General features: G+C 39.5%; 1 protein-coding gene across 3 annotated transcripts in view; it reads left to right on the top strand.

Moving 5' to 3' along the window:
• Positions 1-27,130, top strand: part of sema4c (sema domain, immunoglobulin domain (Ig), transmembrane domain (TM) and short cytoplasmic domain, (semaphorin) 4C) — a 108,912-nt gene that overhangs the window by 54,686 nt on the left and 27,096 nt on the right. For all 3 annotated transcript variants that reach the window (XM_061672963.1, XM_061672965.1, XM_061672964.1), the window contains 2 exons: positions 2,650-2,858; positions 24,776-24,930. In XM_061672963.1, the coding sequence (XP_061528947.1) occupies positions 2,735-2,858; positions 24,776-24,930 (279 nt within the window). In that variant the 5' untranslated portion in view covers positions 2,650-2,734. The remainder of the gene's footprint in view (positions 1-2,649; positions 2,859-24,775; positions 24,931-27,130) is intronic.

Raw genomic sequence — 27,130 nt, 5'->3', positions numbered from 1 at the left:
ATTGCCACAGGCGTACTTAACCAGTTTTTACAAACCCTACAAAGAATGGCTGTCCTGAAGAGCCCACTGCATTCGATCGTGGATATTTAATAGAGAGTGACTGTTGCTACTGGGGACAGGCATCATGTATTGGTGATCGATTAATTGTTTTGCTATCATTCATCAGCTAAGCTATGTTATTGGCCTTCGAAAACTACATTCTGTTTACATTTATGTGGTGAGGTTTTGGGATATCATGCCTTGTGATTTAATTTATAGTTGTGGCTCTCATTGTAATAGAAATTACATATCAATTAAAGAGTGTCGTCTCTCTCCAGAAATGTCCTCCGTGCTGCAGAGTAAGTTCTATCCAACAAACAGTCTCCATGCAAAAACTGTGACAGAATGTTTTACACATTTCACTCTTCAAACCATGTCCTTTTTTGAAGATCAGTACTAACTTCATACTGATAACATTTGAAAACAACATATTAGGATGGTGGCACGGTGACCGACTGGTTAGAATATCTGCCTCACAGTTCTGAGGACCGTGGTTCAAATTCCGGTCCCGCCTGTGTGGAGTTTGCATGTTCTCTCCGTCCCTGCGTGGGTTTTCTCCAGGTACTCCGGTTTCCTCCCACATCACAAAAACATGCATGGTAGATTAATTGAAAAACTCTAAATTGCCCGTAGGTGTGAATGTAAGTGTGAATGGTTGTTTGTTTATATGTGCCCTGCGATTGGCTGATGACCAGTTTGGGATGTACCCCGCCTCTCGGCCGAAGATAGCTGGGATAGGCTCCAGCACCCCTGCGACCCTAGTGAGTATAAGTGTATAGTATAACAGTGCATTATAAATATGCACTAAACACGTGAAATATTTCATGTTTTTTGTAAATATGTATAATGATGATGATTATAACTTGCAGCAAACGAATCCACAAAATTCAGTATCTCTAGAAACTAGAATATTATGTGAAAGACATTCAAGAAAGAATGGAAATAATTTTTATTGTGGAAATTAGGTAGGAAGTTGCCCTCTGAAAAATATTTTCCTACATTTAATGACTCTATATAATCTGTGACTCCTGAAATAAATGAACTTTTCTACCATTATTCTAATTTATTGAGATGTACCTGTATTTTGACATTCAAGCAACGACAATATGCAATAAGAGCAACAGTAGACCTTGCCAAATGTTTCAAAGAAATATACCACATTTCACTACTAGTTACAAAGATATCCTTTCTTTCCCTTCTCTAGATATTTACTTATTTTATTGGTAAGTATATTGATAGTTTGTCATTTTTTAAAAATGTCGATAAAATATTTTCACACAATACTTAATGACAACAGTTTTGACTGTTCATAGCTGTTGCAAGATTTTCTTTCTTGAGTTTCATTTCACTTTTACAATTTATGTCATTGCAAATACGATGCCATTGGGACTCCTATCATTGGCTTCTAATGCCACACTGTAGCTTTACACTTGACATGTTCATTAGGTATAAAGCTGTCTGCTATCGTCCTTGCCTCAACATTCATTTCCTAGCACATTGGCGTCTGAGGCATTGCCAGCACAATTAACTTTGATAACGTAGCCTCAGTTTAATATACTGCTGCTGAATTGGCTCAACAAGAGTGTGGCGATAAGCAGTTTCACAGCTTTTTGAGTGGCAATAACCTTTATTATCAGTGAGAGTAAAGGAGGGACACAAAACTTTCCTCCACAAACCTCCAGCCAGAGGTCATTTAATTGTACTGTTTGTTATTGTTAGCGGACACTTTCACAGGCACAAATTCAAATTATGTACTGTTTTTGTTTGTCTTAGTGATTTTTTTTTTCAATCGTGTGATGGCCAAGTGGTGAGCTTGTCTTCCTGCTTGCGTGTTTTTCTTCGCACACGCCGGCCTCATGCCACATTTCAAAAGCATGAATGGTTGGTTTATTGAAGACTTTAAACTGTTCATAGGTGTGAATGTGTGTGCAAATGGTTGTTTGTCTGTAGTGTGTGTGCTTCAGGATGACTGGTGACCAGTTCAGCGTATACCATGCCTCCTGCCCAAAATCAGCCGCGATAGGGTCCAGCTCACCTTCGACCCTAATACAGTGGACCCTCGCATACTTGCGGTTTGCACCTGTGGAGTCATCTAACCACTGATTTTTTTTTTTCCAATTTTTTTTTTTTCTTTGGTCATTTTTTTTCAAAATATTTTCCAATTTTGTATTTTTGTTTGGTTGTTTATCTTTTTTTTTTTTTTTTTTTTTTTTTTAGAGGGAATCAATGCCAAAAACGCGTATTGGTTGTTTATCCACGCTTATTCAAGAATTTTTGGGGTTTAAAACAACAAAACTGCTATAATAATGGCCGTCAATTAATTATCCATGGATTTTAGCTATTCGCTGTCTGGCCTGTCCCTATCCGCAGCGAATAATACTGGGGTTGCACTGTTAAGTGCTATAGAATATGAATGTATTTTCATGACCAATTTAAGTCTTACAGAATACTGTATGTCTGAAGTGGAGGTAATCAAAAACAGGTTGATGTGTGGCTTCTTGATAATGTGCAGGTTCTGTCACAATAGTTTGTAATACACAACTGAGTCACTAAAGAGAGTGTCTTTCTGCCTCCAGCTGACGTGGTGTTTTTTTTTCTTCCTTTTGGCAGGTTGCCAGGACCCTGTCAGCTCTCCTGAGTCTTTCTTGGTTATCTGAGTGAGGTCTCAATCCATCACTCGCACCATTTCCACCACATGGTAGTTCACATCAGAGAAATGGCCTGGGTGAAGGTCTTGCTCTTGTTGTCCCTATTTGGATGGGAAAAGTCTCTGGGACTCAACTGGAACCCAATCCCACGCAAGACCGTGCGGTATCAGGGTAAGTGAGCTGTGCAATACTGTGACTGTATTAGACTTCGATGAGTATTGAAACGTTGCGTTGAAAGGTACGAAATATCCACAAGCCTTCTTTGGAGCAGCACAGCAAAATACCACTGTATGTCTGGGCTTGGACTTTCGATCATCTTGTAACCTGGTGAGAAAATGGAAAAATGTCTCTTTATCATCATAAAACCATGCGAGACTTTAACCACAGTCTCTCCTTTCTTCATGCCCTTTCCTTTTTTGGTATATAGTAACAGCAGCCAGGGTAATCTGCTCTTTTCTTGACAATCGCGCCATGCTGTTGTTTGTGGTTTCCCAAAAAGAACAGTTCAGTCGCTGAGTAATTTTTTTCCACAATCATCCAGTTCTAGTCTACTTAAGCCATGTCACTCAGTTTACGGCTCGCCTAAGAAGACTTTCTACGAGATCAGGGATGGGCAACTGCTGGTCCCTGGGCCGTACACTCGGAGTGGCCTGTCGATTAATTTTAGGGGAATGTTTTTAAAAAGCATTTTAAAAACATTTGATAGAGGAAATGTGGCCTGCCCACACGGCGTGGCCCCTTGCTGATTATTATTATTATTTTTTATGATAAATAAGCTTTCTTTACCGTAACAGAGCAGTTTTAAGTTGTAATAGCCATTCACCACCACTAGATAGTAGCCATCGCTTAGTATAGCGCTAGATCTTCTCCATCAGAGAAAAAGTGGTGACGCCATGATGAAAATCATCAGGAATAGAGAGTAGTGACGCAGTGGCAAAAAGCTGTGGAAAGATAAAACTGGACCAACCGGTCCCATGTGGCCCCCTGATAGCGCTGACAAAAAATTGTGGCCCCTGCCATCATTTAAGTTGCCCATCCCTGGACAAGATATTGAATTGTGACCGTGGTATTGTTTTTCCTACCTCTGATTGATTTATTTATTAAGAAGCGTGTCACAAACAAACAATAGTCCCAGAAAACTTGACCTCCTTGGTGGTGTCACAAATTGTATTCTGTTTGGACATCCAAGGAGGCTTTTCTGTTATCAGGAATGGCTCGTGTCAGATTAAAATTAAGGCTCTGATGTTGACCCTTAGTCAAATAAAATTTACGCCAATCTAATCCTGGTGCTAAACTGCATTTGCACTCTTTATCTCGTCTTCCACTGCAGCCATGCCTGGCTTTCTTCACTGAACAATGCCAATTGTTGCAGGCGGTCTTAGAAATAATGTCTGTTTTAATCCATCAAAGGGGAAGTGCAGCATTTTCTTACTTGGGGATTTTGCAAATACTATTTTTCTAACCTCTCAGTATCATCTATCGCACCTTTCATCTCATTTATCTATCTTTCTGGCTCCTCGCTCTCCTTTTTGCCTTTTATCCTTCCCCTCCCATTTTGCTTTGTAGGCTTATTGAATAACCCGAAATGCTCCTATGACGTTTTCACAGAGAGCTCAGATTTCCTCAACTCTCCAGAAGAACGGCACACTTGTGGTGGTGTTGGAGCTATTTCAAAAAGGTTGTTTTGTACATACAGGTACCCACTGTCCCTTTCTCTTTTTATCCCGTTATGTCCCTCTCACTCTTCTTATTCTACAAAGCTCACTTCACAAAATCATGGAATTGAAAGAAGAAACAATAGTTAGGCTATCAATAGTTTATGAAATTGTGAAATTCTCAGAGTAACAAATTAAGTGTCTGGTGTACAAAGTCACCCAAATCTTCCTGTTCTTTGTCAGCACTCACCTATTCCAATGGTGCACCGATGTTGACAAACAGGGATAGAGGCAAGTTATTCTTCAGAACTCACCCTTCCTTCCTGTCTTCCGCACTTCCTTACGTCTGAAACAAGTGGGTGAAATTAGAGGGTATTGTCGCTCCCATTACTTCTAGTGCAGCCTTGAGTCCTGAAACCTGAGAGAAGGCAGATCACGTCACCTCATATTGCCTATCCTACGTGATTTGACACTTGAGTCCAGAAAGATTCTCAGCACAAATTGATTTATATTGGAAACAAGTAGGATTACCTTACTCAATGAGAGATTTCTCCACTTGGTTAAAGAAAAATGAGATTTTCAGGCTCAATACTAAAGTAAATGACTGATATGGATGAACGAGAAAGGACCCAGTGAAATGGAAAAACAAAGCTGCAGAAAAAAGAAACAGAGGGGGGTTACAGATGGTGATGGAGAAGAAATATAATGGCAAGAAAGCATGAAAGTGAGATAGGTAGATAGAGAGGGAGAGGGGTCAGTCACTCACTGCCTTAAAAGGACAAAAAGCTCTGCCTATCTGTCCAGATAGCTATCTAAGAATACATCTTTGCACAGACATGCAAAACCCATTCTGTTTGTGTGTGTAGCTGTTCAATAATCCTTTGTTTATATGTGTGTAGTGTTTAGGCTGGCAGTATGTAAGATTTGGAGCTCTTAGGCAGAGCAGAAGGGGTGTATGTCTGTTATTATGTGTATGTGAGGGTTGGGAGCGTGATATTGAAGTCTAAGCAAAGACGAATGCAGAGATAATATTTACCCCCTCCTGTTCCTACCAACACTCATCACCCCTCCCTGCAATTACAAAAGGCATACATGCAGATGCAGAACAAGGAAAATAAACATCCTCTGTGAGTGTCCTGTTGCCACGCAATCTACCGTGCCTTTTTTTCACTCTTTAAAAGTCAAATTTTGGCATTTTAAATGTTACCATTATACTGTTGTCCTTAAAAGCTGTTCGTCACATTATAGACAAACAAAATTCACAATAATCACTGCATTTTATGCATAAAAAATATGTCCATCCATCTCTTTACCGTACCACTCATCCTCACTAGGGTCGCGGGCGTGCTGGCGCCTATCCCAGCTGACTCTGGACATGAGGCAGGGTACACCCAGAACTGGTCGGCGGCCAATCGCAGGGCGGACACAGACAAACAAACATTCACACTCACATCCATACCTACGGACAATTTTGAGTCTTCAATTAACCTACCATGCATGATTTTGGAATGTGGGAGGAAACCGGAGTACCTGGAGAAAACCCACAGAGACACGAGGAGAAAATGCTACCACCACCCAGGCGAGGCCGGATTTGAACTCGCCACCTCAGTACTGAGGCAGATATGCTAACCATTTGGCCGTATGCCATATGTTTTTCAATTGTCCATTATATTCTTTACTGACAGAGCATACGTGCGCATTTTATCGTGAGCTTTATGATGTCTTTTAAGTAAATGGATTGTCCTACTCATCGTTCTCACCCTGTCTATCTAGTCACCAAAGATCAAGGCTAAACAGAACATGAACTGACAAGATTTTCATAAGAAGTCATCCAAAAGCTGTATTTCGTTGTAATTGGGCTCCATGTGCCCATGTAAATCCTGCAGCATGACAAATATGCCACTTTTCCATTGTACCGGTTCTACCCCAACTAGTCTGGTTCCGCCATGTGTGGTCGCTTTTCCATTACACTTTTTTGAGGCCGGGCGGTGACAATGGCATCGTTCCTCAGACCCTCCTCCGACCTAGTTCTGAAACGCAGGCCGAGGAGGGCCGTGATGTCCAACAGATGTAGGAGTTTCTTTTAACGCGGTGACGTGTCACTTTCACAATCATGGCGTCTAAAGGCTGCCGCACACCGAGCAACGGCGCTGAACCCGACTGAACTGTCCCACAGTTTGCATAGTTTGTCGACTGTCTTTATGAGCGGCCGATCAGTCTGCCACTGGTTTTGTTGCGATTAAAATTTTGAATCACCGTCTTAACGTCGCAGCTTACACCAATCAAAACGCAGATAAGTTTTCCCTCACAGGGAAAACACATTTCAGTGTTTCGCGAGCCACGCCGCCTCAAGCCATATAAATTGTATATAAAGCATAACATTTCGTTTTTTACATCAATGCTTTACTATATTCATTAATAATTCATTCATAAGTATTGAATCACCCACCAATTGTGCAATTTCCCCCACTTAAAAAGATGAGAGAGGCCTGTAATTTTCATCATGGGTATACCTCACCTATGAGAGACAAAATGAGAAAGAATATCCAGAAAAAAAACATTGTCTGATTTTTCAAAAATGTATTAGCAAATTATGGTGGAAAATAAGTATTTGGTCACATACAAACAAGCAATATTTCTGGCTCTCACAGACCTGTAACTTCTTCCTTAACAGGCTCCTCTGTCCTCCTCTCCTTACCTGTATTAATGGCACCTGTTTGAATTTGTTATCAGACACCTGTCCACAACCTCAAACAGTCACACTCCAAACTCCACTATGGCCAAGACCAAAGAGCTGTCAAAGGACACCATAAACAAAATTGTAGACCTGCACCAGGCTGGGAAAACTGAATCTGCAATAGTCAAGCAGCTTGGTGTGAAGAAATCAACTGCATTCATCCATCCATCCATTTTATGTACCGCTTCATCCTCACTAGGGTCACGGGCGTGCTGGAGCCTATCCCAGCTATCTCCGGGCGGGAGGCGGGGTACACCCTGAACTGGTCACCAGCCAATCGCAGGGCACATATAAACAAACAACCATTCGCGCACACATTCACGCCTAAGGGAAATTCAGAGTCTTCAATCAACCTACCATGCATGTTTTTGGGATGTGGGAGGAAACCGGAGTGCCTGGAGAAAACCCACACAGGGACTGGGAGAACCTGCAAACTCCACACAGGCGGGGCCGGGATTTGAACCCCGGTCCTCAAAACTGTGAGGCAGATGTGCTAAACAGTCGTCCACTGTGCCTCCATTGTGGGAGCAATTATTAAAAAATGAAAGACATGCAAGACCACTGATACTGTACCTCGATCTGGCGTTCCACGCAAGATCTCACTCCGTGGGTTCAAAATGATCTCAAGAATGGTGAGCAAAATCCCAGCACCACACGGGGGGACCTAGTGAATGACCTGCAGAGAGCTGGGACCAAAGTAACAAAGGCTACCATCAGTAACGCACGACGCCTCCAGTGACTCAAATCCTGCAGTCCCCCTGCTTAAGCCAGTACATGGCCAGGCCCGTCTGAAGTTTGCTATAGCGCATTTGGATGATCCAGAAGAGGATTGGGAGAATGTCATATGGTCAGATGAAACCAAAATATAACATTTTGGTAAAAAACTCAACTTGTCGTGTTTGGAGGAGAAAGAATACTGAGTTGCATCCAAAGAACACCATACCTACTGTGAAGCATGGGGGTGGAAACATCATGCTTTGGGGCTGTTTTTCTGCAAGGGGACCAAGGATGACTGATCCGTGTAAAGGAAAGAATGAATGGGGCCATGTATCATGAAATTTTGAGTGAAAACATCCTTCCATCAGCAAGGTCTTTCAGCACAACAATGATCCCAAACACACTGCCCGGACAGCGAAGGAGTTGCTTTGTAAGAAGCATTTCAAGGTCCTGGAGTGGCCTAGCCAGTCTCCAGATCTCAACCCCATAGAAAATCTTTGGAGGGAGTTGAAAGTCTGTGTTGCCCAGCGACAGCCCCAAAACATCACTGCTCCTCTGCATGGAAGAATGGGCCAAAATACCAGTAACAGTGTGTGAAAACCTTGTGAAGACTTACAGATAACATTTGACCTCTGTCATTGCCAACAAAGGGCATATAACAGAGTATTGAGATTAACTTTTGTTATTGATACTTTCCACCATAGTTTCCTAATACATTCTTCAAAAATCAGACAATGTTTTTTTTCTGGATTTTTTGTTCTCATTTTGTCTCTCATAGATGAGGTATACCTATGATGAAAATTACAGGCCTCTCTCATCTTTTTAAGTGGGACTACCTGCACAATTGGTGGCTGACTAAATACTTTTTTGCCCTACTCTATCTTTTTATGGTTTAAGAAATGTTTTAAAGTACAATATACTGAATACACAGCATCAAACGCCTATACAGGCTCGCTGTTCAGGGCGTCCACTTGTGCAGTCGTTTATGTGCTGGGGTACGTCAGCAACTCTATTCGATGGTCCGGTCCAGTTGGGTTCGACCACGTCGCACAGTGTGCTGCAGCCTTAGAGCAGCTTTTGTTCGGTGGTCGACTGAGGAGGTGCTGCTGGCATTTTAGTCCATATTGGCAGAAGATGAAATACAGCGAAAGATGAAAGGCGCAACAAGAAACAAGCATGTCACCTTCTTCTTGATCCGAACCCAATCTCTCCCACTTTTGATTGGTGGCTGTTGTAATGGAAACGCGACGGAGGCCAGGCAGGCCGAGCGAGGTCGGGGCAGACCGGGGGCCAGGCCGCGCTGGAACTTGTAATGGAAATGCGCCAGAGTCTTGCCATAACTGAGTCTGCAACCATGGCAGAAATGCTCAGTAACCCCAAACACAACTCATGCATTACTTTTTGTCCAAAATGTAGCTCCTGAACGCAAGAGACACACTCAAAGTGTCTTTCAGAGTTTGCGTTGAGCATTGTGACCACAGTCTTGTCTTTATTACAAAACATGGGAGATACAGGACTCTAAACTTGAACTACATTTTCTTTATATGCTTGATGCTGTCAGATAAACACATATTGTCAGTGGACACAAGTAACACAGGAGAGCTATGTGTAGATACTTGTACTTTTATTATGTCGAGGCTTGAAGCAATATTGTCCAAGATGTGCACCTGTAATGAATCAGCCTGGCGTATGAACTTCAAGTCAACTTTACTGAGTCAAGTAAAGCTTGTTTGTGTCTGAATATTATGGGGTCATCTTTTTTCTCCATGTCCCACAGACTTTGCAGTCTTGGTTTTCCTGTTGATTTCTGAGACACGCACACACACACGCATGCATGCACGCACACACACAATTCCACGGCATAGTGACAAAGACCAGTAAGCCAAAACTATGCCAAAATACAGCAGCTGAGGTTAAACAAAGAACAGAGGGAAAGAAAGCAAATAAGGATGGGGAAAAGAAATTGAGCCCAAAGAAATGTAATGTTTGGAAATTGAGCCCCTTTGATGCAGTAAATGAACCCTGCAATTTGTAAAGGAAAGCCAAAGCCAAAACCTGCCTCTTGTTATTAAAAAAAGAGAGTGAGAGAGAGAGTTGATTTAGAAATGCTGTGAGATACAAATGGCAAAGGAAGGGTGTGGAAAAGGGCCAGGCCTCTGACCTCCAGAGAACTCTCTCTCTCTCTCTCTCTCTCTCTCTCTCTCTCTCTCTCTCTCTCTCTCTCTGTCATGCTTGCTCTTTCTCTCAACCTGTCTTTTCTTGCATTCTGTCTGTGCCATATCTTCTCAAAGCCTCCAATTACAGTAATGAGTAGTTGAGAGCGATGCAGAGGAGGCAGAGCAAGGTTGTGTGTGACTGGCAGGACAGATGTGGGAGGAGGAGAAGGAAGGGGAAGATTCATCACTGCTTCTCTATCTGCGTTGAGTGTCACTCATTCGCCGCCCCTGAGCTGATTGGTCGGTAGAGATTAACAGCCTGGACCAGATGTCACGACCTAAACTGTGCCCTGTTGTCACACTGACTCTTGGAGAGCTGATGTGTGACCAAGTGGGCATTTGGATGAAAGTGAAAATGCCACTCCAGGCTGCTCTTATGCAAAGCACTTCATTGCAGCAGTGTTAAAAGGGTTGTAGTGATATACTGATTTAACACAATTGGCTTAATGTGCAGAAACAGCATAGTCCATTATATGTAGCCTTAAAAGAGTGAGAGGAGTGCACGCCAAAGGGCAAAAGTGAGATTTTATATCTCAAAGTGAATTAAGCATACGGTGTATGAATCTCACACACTGATGCGCATATACGAAAAGACATTTACACTGCGTCGCCATCGTACACATTATATTTGAATCCAAAAGTTTGTTTATTTTTAGCCTTGTCGCGTGTCTTTTGGCATAGTCCTGTAAATATCTAACGGCCAATAAAGTGATTAAAAAAAAAAAAACATGTCGGCGGTGTGGAACAGACAACACGTAAAAATCAGACTACAAGACAAATTTGCTCTTTCACGATTGCACTTTGTCAGACTACTGCAATAAAATCTTGCATTCCGATACCACTGTATCCCATTTTTTACGATCATTGGGCTTCATCTTGTCAACTCAAATGTGACCGGATACACTCGTTACCGTGGCGACGACAACAAGAGTGTATCGCGCCGACTATATTATGAGGACAAAATGGCGAAAAACCTGTGTTGGTGGTCACCGTTGCTTAGAACAGGAGAGGAGTTCGTTCAAGGCTTGCTTGAGGTATGTTCACGTACTTTTAACACGATACGGCTCGCAAGCAGGCAACAAAAACGTTATGTAGCCTAGCAAGTGAGTGGTAGCACGAACGGTTGGACGTAAACATGCTGCCGTTCTGTCGAATCATGCTCTAAAGTTTTGGTGTGTGTGAAGTAATTTAATTAAAAATGAAGTAATTTAATTACAGTAAGTTAGCACCCATTATTTCTGTCATGTAATGTTGGTTTGACCTGACTGATTAGAATACCCGATCTGACTAGAGCAGTGATTTCCAACCTTTATGGAGCCAAGAAACATATTTTACAATTGAAAAATCTCACGGCACACCAACAAACAAAAATGTCACAAAAGGTGGATACATGAATTGTATTTACTTCCTGCCATCTAATAGAAGACCATTCATTTGTTCTGTCTGTCACTATGCCTCACTGGTATAAATAGAGGAACAAAGATACATTATTTATTGTAAATATAATTTTTGGAGCAATTAATATGTACACAAGTATGTACAGTAAATGAACAGGTCATTTAAATAGACACATTCCTCCATCTTGTGATCAGATTGGTGAACGGCTTATCGGTTTTTTATACTCGCTGATCGGTGTGTACCAGTTCAGGGTGTACCCCGCGTCCTGCCTGATGATAGCTGGGATAGGCTCCAGCACGCCCACGACCCTAGTGAGGAGAAGCGGCACAGAAAATGGATGGATGGATGGAATCATTTCTATAGGAAAATATGTCAAATACACACATTTCCCCCTGAGGTTTATGTGACGTCCATTTATGGGAAAAGGATTCTGTCTGCTTTGACACATTCTACAATGTTTTTGCTCTACTTGACGGTGTACCTCAGGAGGTTGGTGAGCTAAGGTCCTTATTCCATCATTAAAACAGAAGTCAAATGTTCACATGAATTGGTTGTGTTGATAAAGTCTTACTAAAAGTCTCTGTTATTTTGAGAAGCTTTGAGCATTTTGTTTGAAGTTCATTATAAGAAAAAACAACGTTATGCTGGATTGCAGTGGAGGGTTCTGTTATGTGTTACAGAACTCCTTGGAGGGTTCTGTTATGTGTTACAGAACTCCTTGACACGCCAGTGCCACGCGTAAAAGCATCCCCTTGTATCTTAGGCCCACTACAGTATGGGAGCATTTTTGCTACCCGGTTTAGAACAGAGATGGAAATCACGCAATCGACGAGACCTAGACTATTTTCCATAAATGCTTCAAAAATATCCCCAAGTCATAAAGACCATGTTAATGGACTTTCAAAGACACCATCTCGAAATTAATTTAAGTGGGGCACGGAAGAAAACACAGGCACAGTCTCATCTGACAAATTTGTTCATTATATTAATAAATTATGTTATAATCATATACAATAAATGTAATAGTGTTGGGAATAAATTAATGTAATACATATAATTGTATTATTTATATATATATATATATATATATAATCTCACATTATATTTATATTAATTTATTTGTGCAATATATTTATTATTTTATGTTGTGTATACAGCGCTTTGTTACAGCTGCAGCTGTTGTGAAAGCCCTATATAAATGAAGTTCAGATGAGTTGAGATATAAACATTGGGTCAGAAATTGAGTTTAAGATAAAGTATACACTGTACGGTATAATACTGTATTGCTATGGCTTGGTCGTGCTGCAGCGGATGCTGGCCGAGACTGGGTCTTGCTTACACATAAAACCCGAAAATGTTTTTTTTGTGTGTGAAAGCTCATTGTGCATTCTTGATTGGCTGTTACGTACATCTGCGTCGTTGCGATGTTGTTACCTAGCAAGATAAATGTTTTATCGCAGCAAGAACAGAGGCTGATCATCATCTTCTCGTGAAAAGTAGGTCGTAGGCTTTACACGATCAGGATTTTTGGAGCCGATCACCGATCAGCGAGTTTTAAAAAACGATCACCGATCCGATCACAAGATGGAGCAATGTGTCTATCTAAATGACCTGTTCATTTACTGTATATAGTTGTGTAATTAATTGCTCAACCAGCATCATTAATTGGCATCAACCAGCCCATTATCTTGTTATATTGGTATTGTGGGCCATGTTTATGTGTTGATTCATTTAAAACATAAATTCTGCAATATATTCCCTACTGCACAGATTTTATTAGAGAAATCTGATTGAATGACAAAGTGTTTTGAGATGATGCCATGACACTGTTGATTTTCAGTCCATGACATTGTTTTTTCTCCACAGAGAATGTCAAACACTGTGTCACAGATGTGTGTTCTGGCTAAGAAAAAAAATTACAATTTGAACCACCTTAAACAAAATGCTGCTGCTATTAATTATGATTAAAAACGTAAAGAATAATGTGGTGGAAATAAAAATAACACTAGCATTAGAGTCAATTGTTTTTCTGCATTTAGACAAAACGTTACCTGAATGCAGACAACTAGACTGTTGGTCTTGTGAAAATCCAATCAGTAAAAGTGAGAACATGTCTAGCTTCCCCATTTTTTCTCCTCATGCTCTCATTCTGTCTGCCACCTGGCGCTCTTGTGAACTCTCTCTATGGAACAGAGAACTGTGTTCCATCCCTGTGTCTATCTGTGTGCGTGCATTTATTATTTAAATTTTGGGGGAGTTTACTTTCAAAGACGGTATCCTCTTAGAAGAGGGTTTGTCAGCGCTGCAAGTGCATTCGTCTTAAGGGTCGTGGCACTGTCCTACACAGTGTCTCTCCCTCCTGTCTGTCTGTTTCTGTTTCCCATTCAGTTTTTGTTACTGCTTCAAAGCTCCCTAAAATAGGCCTTTAATCATAGTTTGGTGTGTGTGGCTGGGCGGTTGGAAGCTATAAGCAGAGGCTGTATATATTTATAGCAGAGAAGGGAGCTCTGCTGCAAGGCTCATGAAGGCAGATCACAAAGTCAAAGGTCTGATTAGACCTTTTCAGACGACAATGAAGCAACGTGGAGCCCCTAGCTTCCTTCTCCGTCTGCACCTTCAATGTTCGTAATAATTTGGCTTTGACAAGGATGCATTATTTATTTCTTTTGACCATATTCCCAAAATGTCATACAATTGATTTCCTACCGTCGGGCAGCTTCTGGTTTCTGTTCATATGAAAATGAGCTTTTTTATCTTTTAAATTGAGCCTATTATGTCCAGTTGAAATAAATATTTCATAGTTGCAGCCTTTAAGGACAACATAATATGAGAGACATCTGTGTAGAATTGCAATTTCTGTTGCAGTGAACATGAAAATATTTATTCTAATAGAGTATACTTGAAGAGATGAAAACCGGAATTTTTCCTTCTTTAAAATAGTGATTCAAAAATTCATTGTAAATGTAGCATTACAGTACTCTACTGATACTTCCTATTTGATTGTTTTTTTAAGGTGGTACTGTCCTAACAAACCCATTTATAATTTGTACAGATCAAAAGCCTGTATTTCTTTTTAATATGTTAATTTCTAATACTTCAATGAATTGGATGAGCTTCTGTTGTGGATACATGCAATAATGCAACAAAAAACAGAGGAGGTGATTCAATTTGCCCACAACCCTCCTAAGTTTATAAAAGGCAGAGTCCGACATTAATGGTGGCCTGGGGCTGTTGTAAGCTACAACCCCAATTCCAATGAAGTTGGGACGTTGTGTTAAACGTAAATAAAAACAGAATACAATGATTTGCAAAACATGTTCGACCTTCCTATAATTTAATACACTACAAAGACAAGATATTTAATGTTCAAACTGATCAACTATTGTTTTTAGCAAATAATCATTAACTTAGAATTTTATGGCTGCAACACGTTCCAAACATTACATCTCGCCACATCTTTACACATTGACACTAAAACAGGCCACTTTTTTGGGTGGTTCAAATCAGTGACGAGGTACTCCAGATAACTGCTAAACTGATGACTGTGTGTGTGTATGTGTGTGTAGCACAGCAGCAGATGTGTTCAGTCCTCCCCCGAGGATGCCGCATCTCTCCTCATTCGCTCTCGCTCATTTGTACGTCTCCCCCAATGTTTATACGCTCCTGCTCCTCAGATACTAAGCTGACTTCACTACTTATCTGCCACTTCCTTTCGTTAAGCACTTTTACTCTTCTCATCTCTCTGCTGTCAAGCTTCTGTCCCTAGTTCTAATTTTCCCCTACCTTGTCCATATTTCACTGCCATGTTTCCAATGATATTTGCTGCAAAGAATGTTTACATAGGAAGACCACTGGTTGACTTAAAGTAATTTCTCATGTATAATGCGCACCCCCAAAGTTGACCTCAAAATCTTCTTCTACCTATGTAGAATGCATTTTTACAATCAAAACATGAAGTATTATCTGTATTTTGTTAGTTTTTTTTTCAAATAATTATTCTGAAGTATTACATGTGTAATACTTTATTTTTATTTACTTGCTCTTATTTTGAAATTCACAGCCCTACTGTTATTTAGAAAATGAGAAAACACACAGTTGTTCTCATATGTTTGATTACCCAGGCAGAATTTGTAAAATATAGGTACAATTCCTGAAAGAAAACATGAAGGGCCAGGCGAAACACATTTGAATTTAAACTGTCAAGCATTTCAGAAAAGCATCATTAAAAAAAACATAAAGAAATTAATGATGATGGTTGTTCAGTCATCAATCGTATTTAAAAAAAAAAAAACGTTTCACAAATTCTGCCAGGGTATGAAAGTGTATGCTAGACCTTTATCATAGCCTCTAGGTGCCAGTGGCATATTGGAATGATAGTGTACAACTTTTCCATAACCTCTAGGTGGCGATGGCATATTAGAATAAAAGTGTACAGCTTTTTTATAACCTCTAGATGGCGGCATGCATTGATAAAATGACTTTTTTTTTCAACAATTCTGTTTTTTTCTGTCAATATGGGGTGCTGTGTGTACATTAATGAGGAAAAATATTAACTTAAATGATTTGAGCAAATGGCTGCAATATAACAAAGAGTGAAAACTTTAAGGGGGTCTGAATAATTTCCATACCCACTGTGTGTGTGTGTGTGTGTGTGTGTGTGTGTGTGTGTGTATATATATACCTTTAACATGTCCTGTGTTTAAATCTCAGTTTACTTTTGGGCCACTAGCCAATATTTTGTGTGCTTGAGTGGGACTCAACCCTCAATTTGAGCTTACATGCACTCCCTTCCAATTAAGGATATAATGAAGTATTGGAACAGTGAGGCCAATTTATTTTTGCTGTCGAAGAGGGTTGGGCAATCCAATTTTCCAAAGAAGCAATGTGAGACACTGGAACGGTTGTAAGGAGCCATACCAACATGCTAATAAATTGTTTTCCAGATTAATGTAATGTATTTATATAAAGCATTATATTGTTTTAATAATTGGCTACTTATTTAGATATGTGATATGTTGTTATAATTAGTGCTGCTCATGACATAAGCAGGCAAAGTTGCATCTGTATACATAGAGCACAGTTCTCAAACTCAAAGCCTGGGGGCCACATCCGGCCCGCCAAATTAATTTATTTGGCCCGCGAAAGCAAATCAAGTGCGTCGTTGTCATGTTTCTTGCTAAAATAACAACATTGCAAATCGTCTTCCCATTGATTGCAAACATTTGTGTTAGATTAGATTAGATTAGACAATCACCATTTCAAAATAAACTGAGTTAACAACTTTTTACTGGCTTCTGGTTTCAAATAGAGTTATTCATTGATGTTTTATTTTTTTGGGTGTAAATGTAATAATATGAGGCAATTGTACATTTACTGTATATGTGTTCATGCTCATGATGGCCCTCCGACGGAAACCATAACTACGATGTGGCCCGCAGCAAAAATGAGTTTGACACCCCTGACCCCTGAGTATTAACATTAAATCACTAATTAAGTAGTGTGCATCATTTATTTTTTAAATATTTTTAAAGTCTGATGACATCAGCATAAACCACCCACTCATATTAGCTGTACTTAATTGGTCAACTCCACTATAAATTAGGCTTTACACGATCAGGATTTTTGGGACCGATCAGCGAGTTTAAAAAAACAATGACCGATCACCGATCCGATCACAAGATGGAGCAATGTGTCTATTTAAATTACCTGTTCATTTACTGTATATACTGTACTTAATTGCTCAAAAAATATATTTACAATAAATAATGTATCTTTGTTCATCTATTTATGCCAGTGAGGCACAGTAACAGACAGAACTATTAGATGGCAGGAAGTACGTACAGTAATTAATGTATCCACTTTTTGTGACATTTGTGTTTGTTGGTGTTCTGTGAGATTTTTCAATTGTAAAATATGTTCCTTGGCTCCATAAAGGTTGGAAATCACTGCTCTAGTCAGGTCATGTATTCTCATCAGTCAGGTCAAACCAACATTACATGATATGACATACAATAATGGGTGTGAACTTACTGTAATTAAATTACTTTATTGTAATTAAATTACTTCACCCACACCGAAACCTTAGAGCATGATTCGACAGAACAGCAGCATGTTTACGTTCAACCGTTCGTGCTACCACTCACTTGCTAGGCTACATAACGTTTTTGCCGCAAGCAGGCAACAAAAACGTATTAAAAGTACGTGAATACACCTCAAGCAAGCCTTAAACGAACGTCCTCTCCTGTTCTGAGCACCGGTGACCACCAACACAGGTTTTTCGCCATTTTGTCCTCATAATATAGTCGGCGCGATCCACTCTTGTTGTCGTCGCCACGGTAACGAGTGTATCCGGTCACATTTGAGTTGACAAGATGAAGCCCAATTATCGTAAAAAATGGGATACAGTGGTGTTGGAATCCAATATTTTATTGCAGTAGTCTGACATAGTGCAATCGTGAAAGAGCAAATTTGTCTTGTAGTCTGATTTTTACGTGTCTGTTCCACACCTTTTCCTATCGAAAAAAAAAGTGAAACCCGAAGAAAAAAAAACATCGAAGAATTGCTGCAAACCAACAAAGAAGAAGTGTGAAGTGGAGTTCGAAAGTGTGTCTTGACTTGGTTGAAATAAATGACCAGTTGGCTCAGTGCACCACTTGCAAACAGGGTGCCATCTTTGACATCCCCCCACCCGCTCAGAGCCTCAGCCTAAAGCTCAAATTAAAATTAAAATTCATATTCGTATTTCAGATAATTTAATTAGGATTGGGCGATATGGCAATCACAATATATTTTTTTTCCACATCAGTTGATATCGATATACTGTATATCACCATATAAAACAACTCACTATTTTTTTCAATCTTAAATAATCCCTATTAATATTAACCTTTTAAATTTACATATTTATTTTGTCAAAAGTTGAACATGACATGGTTGGTACATTATACAACTGTGTCAGACAAACCCATCCATCCATCCATTCTCTAAACCGCTTTTATCCTCACTCGGGTCCCGGGTGTTGCGCCTATCCCAGCTGGCTTTGGGCGAGAGGCGGCTGAACTGGCCACCAACCAATCGCGGGGCAAATATAAACTAACAACCATTCACACTCACATTCAAACCTATGGGCAATTTAGAGTCTTCATTTAACCTACCATGCATGTTTTGGAAATGTGGGAGGAAACCCGAAGAAAACCCACACAGGCACTGGGAGAACATGCAAATTCAAACACATAGGAAGGCTAGATTTGAACCCAGGACCACAGAACTGTGAGGCAGATGTGCTAATCAGTCATCACCGTGCCGTGTGTCATACAACTTATAAATTTATAAACATGTATAATCCAGCCATGCAAAAGCTTTCAAGTCTTCCGATTCCAATTTGCGAACATGGAATTGGTAACGAGGGTCCATTACTTTAGTCATCCACTTGAATCCCTTGCTTACTGGTAACATGTCTTTTGTGATACAATTTGTTCTTTTTGTAAGGGTTAGTCCTTGGGATTGTAAAGTCTTGCATTGAGTGTGCGCTAGCAGGTGAAATTGCTTCAGATAACGGCACACTGCCCAACTTTTCGGGTCTTTCATGTCAATGATGTCATCCATTGAGGCTTGGACTGTGTCTCCTGTCGTTTGTTCTGAGGGAGCACTTTTTTATTTTGCAATGGCGGTAGGCTACGAACATTAGCAACTTACGTGTCGCTGCTAATGTGCTGTGCGTGTGAACCCAACTTGGCATGATTCGACTCACGTCACGATTGCTTCAGTGCGGAGCAACTCACATTATTATTGGCTCTTTGTATTGTCTGTGGCGGCACGGTGTCCGACTGGTTAGAGCGTCAGCCTCACAGTTCTGAGGAGTGGGGTTCAATCCCCGGCCCCGCCTGTGTGGAGTTTGCATGTTCTCCCTGTGCCTTCGGGGGTTTTCTCCGGGCACTCCGGTTTCCCTCCCACATCCTAAAAACATGCACGTTAATTGAACACTCTAAATTGCCCGTAGGTGTGAATGTGAGTGCGAATGGTTGTTTGTTTGTATGTGTCCTGCGATTGGCTGGCAACCAGTTCAGGGTGTACCCCGCCTCCTGCCCGATGATAGATGGGATAGGCTCCAGCATGCCCGTGACCCTAGTGAGGAGAAGCGGCTCAGAAAATGGATGGATGGATGGATGGATGGATTGTCTGTCAAAACATGGACATAACCAAACTTGTTTAGCTGGGCCATGATCTGTCGAGAGGCTGAAGCCACCCGCAAAATGGCGCCTGTTTTTTTTTTCATTTTTGGTTATTTATACCATAGAGATAAATAACCAAGTTTTTACGATATCTATGATTCACACATGTCACCGCCATTCAGTGGTCGGGGCTGCCGCTTGTGTGAATGTTTGTTTTTTACTGATGTTTCAAGTTTTCGCAATGGTATCGTTTCAGTACAGTTATCCAAGGTACTTCAAGTAGGTATATTGAAGTCAAAATTGACAACACTATTTGGGACAGTTTAATTTGATACAAAGATGATGTACTCGCTGGAAGCCATGCTTATTCTGTTATATGAATGGAAACAGGTGGATACACAGGTTTATTGTATCTTCTGGTATCCAGTGGAAGAGCATTTAATAGTTCTGCTTGTCAAAATATGTCACTGGTATAGATAAGTAAACAAAGATATATTTGTATTTAATAAATGATTTTCAGACAAATGAAGTGAAATTGAATCATTTACCGCGTCACCGTTGATAACCTTTCACAGCACACTTGTGTGCCGCGGCACACTGGTTGGGAATCACTTTGGAAGGTGGGTGATTTGCAGAGTCCATGTGCATTAGAGTAAATGCATTTTGTAATTGACTCTTAATCTTCTTATTGTTATTTGTGAGAAGTTAGGTCACAACAAAACACAACCTTCAATCAGCAGAAGGACATTTGCATCACAGTAATTACAAGACTAGCATACTACTAAAGTTCTGAATCATAGCTAATTAGATTAAGAAGCCTCAGTTAGGCCTTGCATTAAAATGCGCTCGTCATCTGAATCTCAGATGAAGAACAGTCTAATCATACCCACATTACACCCATTATTATTGTGCCTTCATAAGTTTTCGTATGTTATATATTTGGACCATTCTACCTTTTAGCATTTAGAAATCCCACTCTACACCAGGGTCACAATAGTTATGGATTTTCCATTGGAGTTAGTTTTTATTTTGTTTTGACTTTCCTTTTTCCAAATTCAGTTAGTTTTTAGAGCAGATTTGTTAGTTTTTTATTTGTTCAAAAAATGCTTTAGTTTAATTTAGTTTTTATTAGTGTCAGTATTATTATTTTTTTTTATTATTCAGAGGAATTGTCAAGTTTGACATTAAAAAAGGATCACAATAAGTATTGTGTAATAAAAACTCAACCAAAAAAAAACATTTGAAACGAAAAAAGTATTAACTTAGTAACAGATGAACAACCATCCACAAATCAATTACAGGTACTGTATAACAGTCCACAGAATTTGAAGTGCAATAAGTGCAGTGTACAGTATAATACTGATTCGAAGGTTAGATCAGATGCATCACAACGTACAGTAAAACGATTCATGAGAACACATGCTGTAGTATGGCTTTTTAAAAAATATGTTTGTTTAATTTACAAAAAAACAAGTCCTTATTTGCATGTTTTCCTTCCCTTGTTGCTACATTGGAAACTTCTCAAGTGGACTTTCAGATTTGTGATTAGACATATAAATAGAAAGTAAGGTTGATTTTACCTCCTGCATTTCGAGTGAAAGTGCATCCAGTCTGTTTTCTTGTTGAGTCTATGATTATTGTGACAAAGCTTTTCAAGTTTTCCTGCTGTTGCTTAAGTAGTCCTGTGAAAATGTCCCGTTGTTGCAATAGTTCAAACACCTGCTCTGCGTCAGAGAGACAAACTCCTTGTCTGCTTTCGAAAATGTTTTTTTCAATTTTAGTTTTAGTTATTTTGTTCAAAAGTTTACTATAATAACCTTGCTCTACACTGATATATAATATGTTTGGGGTTTCTTAAAAAGTCATTCATCCCATACATCTATAAATAATTATTTACAGGAGCAGTTTCACGTTAAAAATGATCATTGATGCTTGCTAAATGGTATGTTAAAATTGCACAGATATTCTACAACTTCTTGATGATTTTCTCCTTGCTGTTCCTTCAAAATATGGTGCTTTTTATTTTCAGACTCCATGAAAACAAGGGTGGATTTTAAAAAAAAAAAGTAATTTAATGTTGTTTGTTTGCCCAACCTTGGTAAATGGGAGCGCCTTATCTCACTTCTGACATACAGATCTGGAAGAAAATTGCTGAACTAAGCTGTTGAAAGTAATGAACATCACCAGTAATAAGGCTTTTCTGTTATGCTCTCTTCCCATGATATTAGTTTTGAGGTCTACGTTAATTGCTACACCAATAAAACTTTTGAAAAGGCTACCTATTTTCACTGAAAGAGCAAAATATTAACGGTGATTGAATAATGCCTTTTCCTACCATCACGTAGCTGTAGGTCTTTTTCTCTTTTGATAACATTTAAATTCTGAAGTTATGTGATTCCAAAGATCCGTGACAAATTATACCACAACTCTGAAACATTGTTTTCTGTGGAAAGGCTCTGTGTTCCTTAATTGCAGGGTCAAGCCCAGGCATGGCAGTCAGTGTGAGTCCTGTGTACCATTATTCTTGCTCCATGTTCTAATACATTGCATTTGATGCGAGACAGAGTTGGGGATATAATCTTTTCAATGCTCATTAAGTTAAAGACTCCGTTCATATGCTGGAGTCTCGCTAGATATGCGAAGGTCTTGCGTGATGGCATGCACAGAGATTCGCACGTTTCAAATGTTTTCAGGGGTCGAGATTGGTCACATTTGCGACCTTTTGTTTCAGCTTCTGCGATTAAAAATTTAATCTTGTCACACTTGCATGAGTCTATCCTTTTTTCCACTGCAAACTCCTCCTGCACGCTTTTCTGAGAGAGAGATAGCGATCGCCGTCTCGATCATTGTTTTGAACGCCATTTGAGTTAAAACCGACCCACTGCAATATGATTGTCTGCCTGATGCCTGCTTCTTTCAGCTTCTTTCAGTCAGGCACACAGGCTATTTTCCACAGCACCGTCGCGTACAATCACACCACATACAGTATGCGCGTCACAGATGTGCCAGTATGCGGTTGTGTCTGGCCAGTGGCCACCACATACCTATATTGATTCTGGCCGGGCCACTACTTATTTATTTTAAATGACAAGTGTGCACTGTCCACTCATCTGGACTGCTGGAGAGCAAGCTAGCTAGCCAGCACATACCTTTTAAAGTCCGGTAAGCCAGTAAACTCTTCCCGCCGCAAGTCACCCACAGCTTTTCTTTTTACGCACAACTGCTTAATTTGTCTATTGTTTTCATTTCACTTGTACACAGTCATGTGACAAGGTTTTAATTACTTTATCAAGCTGGAACATCTTTCTTTCTTTCTTTCTTTCTTTCTTTCTTTCTTTCTACATATAAAGATTTGTACAAAATTAAAAAGCCCAGACTCCTTGAAAGGGGATTGCATTGAGGTAAAAAAACAACTATCGTTAAAATAATGTGCAATACTTGCATTCATAATGATTTATCCATGTTCTATGATTTTAAAAGGTAAATGGTCTGTTTTGCTAGTAAATAATTTGCAAAATAGTGTGAATAATTATAAAGGATATTTTTATATGGTGGTGGTAGATATTTTTATATGGTGGTGGTACACATGCAATCGTTTTTAAATGTATGTCAATCATATGGTCAAAATTAAGTGGTTTCCCCAGGGGAGGATGGTTAGCAGACCTCACTAGAAGAACTGGCTGTTGGCCCCTCGAGTCGGAACAAATGATCAGATATGAGTAAAGCCTTTTTTTTTTTAAACTAATTGACCTGTTTTGTCTGGCACTGCCTGTTGCAGACAAATTTCTTGTTCACAGTAAAAAAAAAAATTCAAATATCATATCTCGAGTCAGTTTCAATCTTTACCTAATACGAAACTATGGAATGCCCTGGTCATGCTGTACCTCCTCAAAAAGGGTGCACCCAAATCATGTGCTGGTCGCACCAGTGCTACTACTACAAAGGTTAGTGTATAGCCCTGCTTTTTGTCTGCCTTTACAAGCATATTTTATGCCTTTTTTTCTATTCCCAAAGGCATTCATGCAACCCTGAATTGTACAACTTCAGAGGGATTTATCCTTAGACTAGACATGCAACTAGCAATTATTTTAATAATCGATTATTCTGTCAGCCGGCACGGTGAACGACTGGTTAGAGCATCCGCCTCACAGTTCTGAGATCAGGGGTTAAATTCCTGGCCCCGCCTGTGTGGAGTATGCATGTTCTCCCAGTGCCTGCGTGGGTTTTCTCCGGGAACTCCGGTTTCCTCCCACATCCCCAAAACATGCATGATAGGTTGATTGACAACTCTAAATTGCCCGTAGGTGTGAATGTGAGTGTGAATGGTTGTTTGTTTATATGTGCCCTGCGATTGGCTGGCAACCACTTCAGGTTGTACCCCGTCTTCTGCCCGATGATAGCTGGGATAGGGTCCAGCACTCCCGCGACCCTTGTGAGGATAAGCTGCTCAGAAAATGAATGGATGGATGGATGGATGGATGGATGGATGGACAAAGGTAATAAGTCTGCTTTCATGGACAACTACAGAAATCTAAGAATATTTACTGTTGAACGGCTGAAATTCCGAGGATTTGGACAATTTTAAGCTAAACGATGTCTCTAAAACAATAATCAATTATCAAAATAGTTGTCACACTTAATTTGATAATCAATTAGTTGTCAATGAATCTATTAGTTGTTGCACCTCCACTTTAGACTTTATAATTTTTTGTGTATAAGTAGATTATGCAAATTGCTTTCTTCTGCTGATTATGGTGTCAGTATACTGTACAAACTGAAAGTGAAGAAACACTGAATGTGTTTACTGAAACTGTGAGAACAGTCTTTTTTTATTGTTGATATAAAAATGATGATGATTGCAGCGTAGGTTGAATGTAGGTGGAGGATGATATGGGCTGAATTTGAAAAGCAGAATTACTGTCCATCTGTGTGTTACATAAGAACCAAGTAATGTGTGTGAACTGGAGTTAGGTGGATAACATTAAGTTGGGGTTGTGTGTGTGTGTGTGTGTGGAGGGGGGTTGATGCGAGGCTCATAATAATAATAATAAACTGGGACATGGACACATTTTTAACAATTACAGTGTGAAATGTTCTCTTCTATCCTGTCATTTGTGAGCATACAGTATGTGGTAGCAAATGTGCCGAGTAATATAGCGTAATGTTAAATGTTACTTCTTTTGTCTTCATCCAGATGTTTTGGACAGCATGGCCAGGTTCAGCATTCAGGGAGTGTTCAACTACAGCATGCTGACACTGTCGGACCATGAGAGAGTTTTGTACGTTGGAGCACGTGAAACACTGTTTGCCTTGGACCCCAATGATATTAGCAGACAGCTCCGGCCACAGGTAACACACAAGCCCATACCCATACAGCTACACAGACATACTGCTTAAAAGCTTTGTTGTAGTTCCTGCAAAAACGACATGACCTCATAGGATTTGGCCTAGTCTGTAGCATCCATCCAGGTACATTGTCAGGGCACTAAGGATCACAACTCTCAAATTGTCCCTCTTCAGTTTTTTTTTTTTTTTTTTTTTTTATGTTTGTTTTGTTTTGTTTTGTTTTGTTTTGTTTTGTTTTTTGGCATTATTCCACTTTCTTAGAAAAGAGTCCGACTGATAACTGGCTGCAGGTAACTTGAGTCAAAAGCCATGTAGATGCATGTTTTTGTCATCATTTTACAGGTTACAATTATGAAACAATTTTCTCCACAATCCTTGACATGGACTATGCTGTCCACTGTTCTCTGCAACATTAACTTATCATCAAAGCAAGAACCGTGCAAAGGTGTTGCATGTATTAGAATGGAAATAATAAAAACAAATACATCCATACTGCCTAATGCATGATCCATGATTTGGATGCAGAGGATGATGTAATTTATTTTTAAATGATATAATACTAAAACTGTAGAATTGAGTTAAACTCAATATAAATAATTATTATCAAATGATTTCTATTATCAAATGATTAAATGAGGCATAGTACGGTATTAAATGTAATGATTAAATGAGCCATGTTATAGCTGTTGGGCCTTTTATTAGTCAGACCTGTTCTAATTTTATTGAAGCTTAGATTTGTAGAAGCTATTGAGATACAAACTGTCAACCATTTTAATGCATTCTCAGAATGTGTTAAAGTACCATCCTTGAAGGGTCTTAATAATAGTAAATTATATTAACTGCTGTTGTTGGCTAAATGGAGAATGGATATCTGTATGCCACTTAGATCAACTCAAAATTAGCATTTGGTTTAAGATGTCTCTTATTAAATGAAAAAAAAAAACATTGATAATGATGAAATTGTAAGTAATGTAAATGAAGGGTCATAAAGTAGTCAAGATTTTGATACTACCTATAGGTTTGTTAAATATATGCGGATGTGGTGGTAAAGTACAATTTCTAGTGCCTTAGTGTTAATAGAAAGTAGGGGAGCCAAATCTCATGACACGGTTGGTGAGACAAAGACAACTGTTGTCTCTTTTTCTTAAGTTGTTTGAAAAAAAAAAAATTTAATGTCAAACTGAAGCTTCTTAAGTGTTTGGTAGAATTGTACTGTATGTAGACACCAAGGCACCAAACCTCAATACTCATTGTTGACTAAATATCTGCTTCGTGCAAGTTAATACATTTTCTGGCGTTACATAAAGAAAATGGTCTTTTTAAGTATCTATAGAGAGAAAAGTACTCTTAACATACACAGTTTAAGTTTTACTAACCAGGAAAGACTGACAGTTTATGTAATTTTGTCAGATTATTGCTTTATTTTATATGTATTTTTGCTTAGCCTGTGCTTAAGCCTCGTACAGTAATAGTCTTAGAGAGCTGCCGAATGTTAAAATTATAATGTATGCTACTTTTGGCTGAAAAAAACACAAATAATGCAAATTGCTTACATTTTGGTTCTGTTTCTCATGCGCTTATTCTGTCCTGTCGTATTGGCCAGATTTTAATATCTGCATCTCGTTTTGCACTTTGTGGGAAGTTGTTTTTGTTTTTTTTGCCTCAAAATGGACACTCACATATTCAGAGAGATGATGACGCCATGGACAACCAATCTGGTTTGGCATTGGGCTGTCAATAATTGACCTGCATTGTGAGCAATACAATTACAGCAGGTGAGTGAAGGCATACTGAGCGGCCTGCAGCGGTTTATGGATTATGATCTGATTAACTGTAATGAGAAGTTATTACATGCTCACACAGACATACGCACACAAATAGAGTCACATCATGCAAGCGCAGGCTGTTGTGGTTTATGAGTCTTGCAGTGAAGATAAGACCACCTGTTAACATCCCCCCAAGTGTGGAATGTTGAGGAAAGATGCCAGAATTTCAAAGTTTTGCCCTCCAGTGCCATCTGCTTATCACTCATAATTTAAGACATTGTTTTGCAATATAAAACACCCTTTATGGATTTTAGTTATTCAGTCATGTTGTTCGGTTGATTTGGTTAAATGTTTGATGGAGCTCAGTTGTCGTTCGTTTTGTTTCCTCTGCTGCTATAGCTTTGACCAAACGTGCAGCAATTATGAAGCTTGGCATT

This window comes from Phycodurus eques, chromosome 3 (genome assembly GCF_024500275.1).
Source record: "Phycodurus eques isolate BA_2022a chromosome 3, UOR_Pequ_1.1, whole genome shotgun sequence".
NCBI lineage: Eukaryota > Metazoa > Chordata > Actinopteri > Syngnathiformes > Syngnathidae > Phycodurus > Phycodurus eques.
The sequence above is the reverse complement of the archived record's forward strand: the minus strand, read 5'-3'. Positions and strand labels throughout refer to the sequence as shown.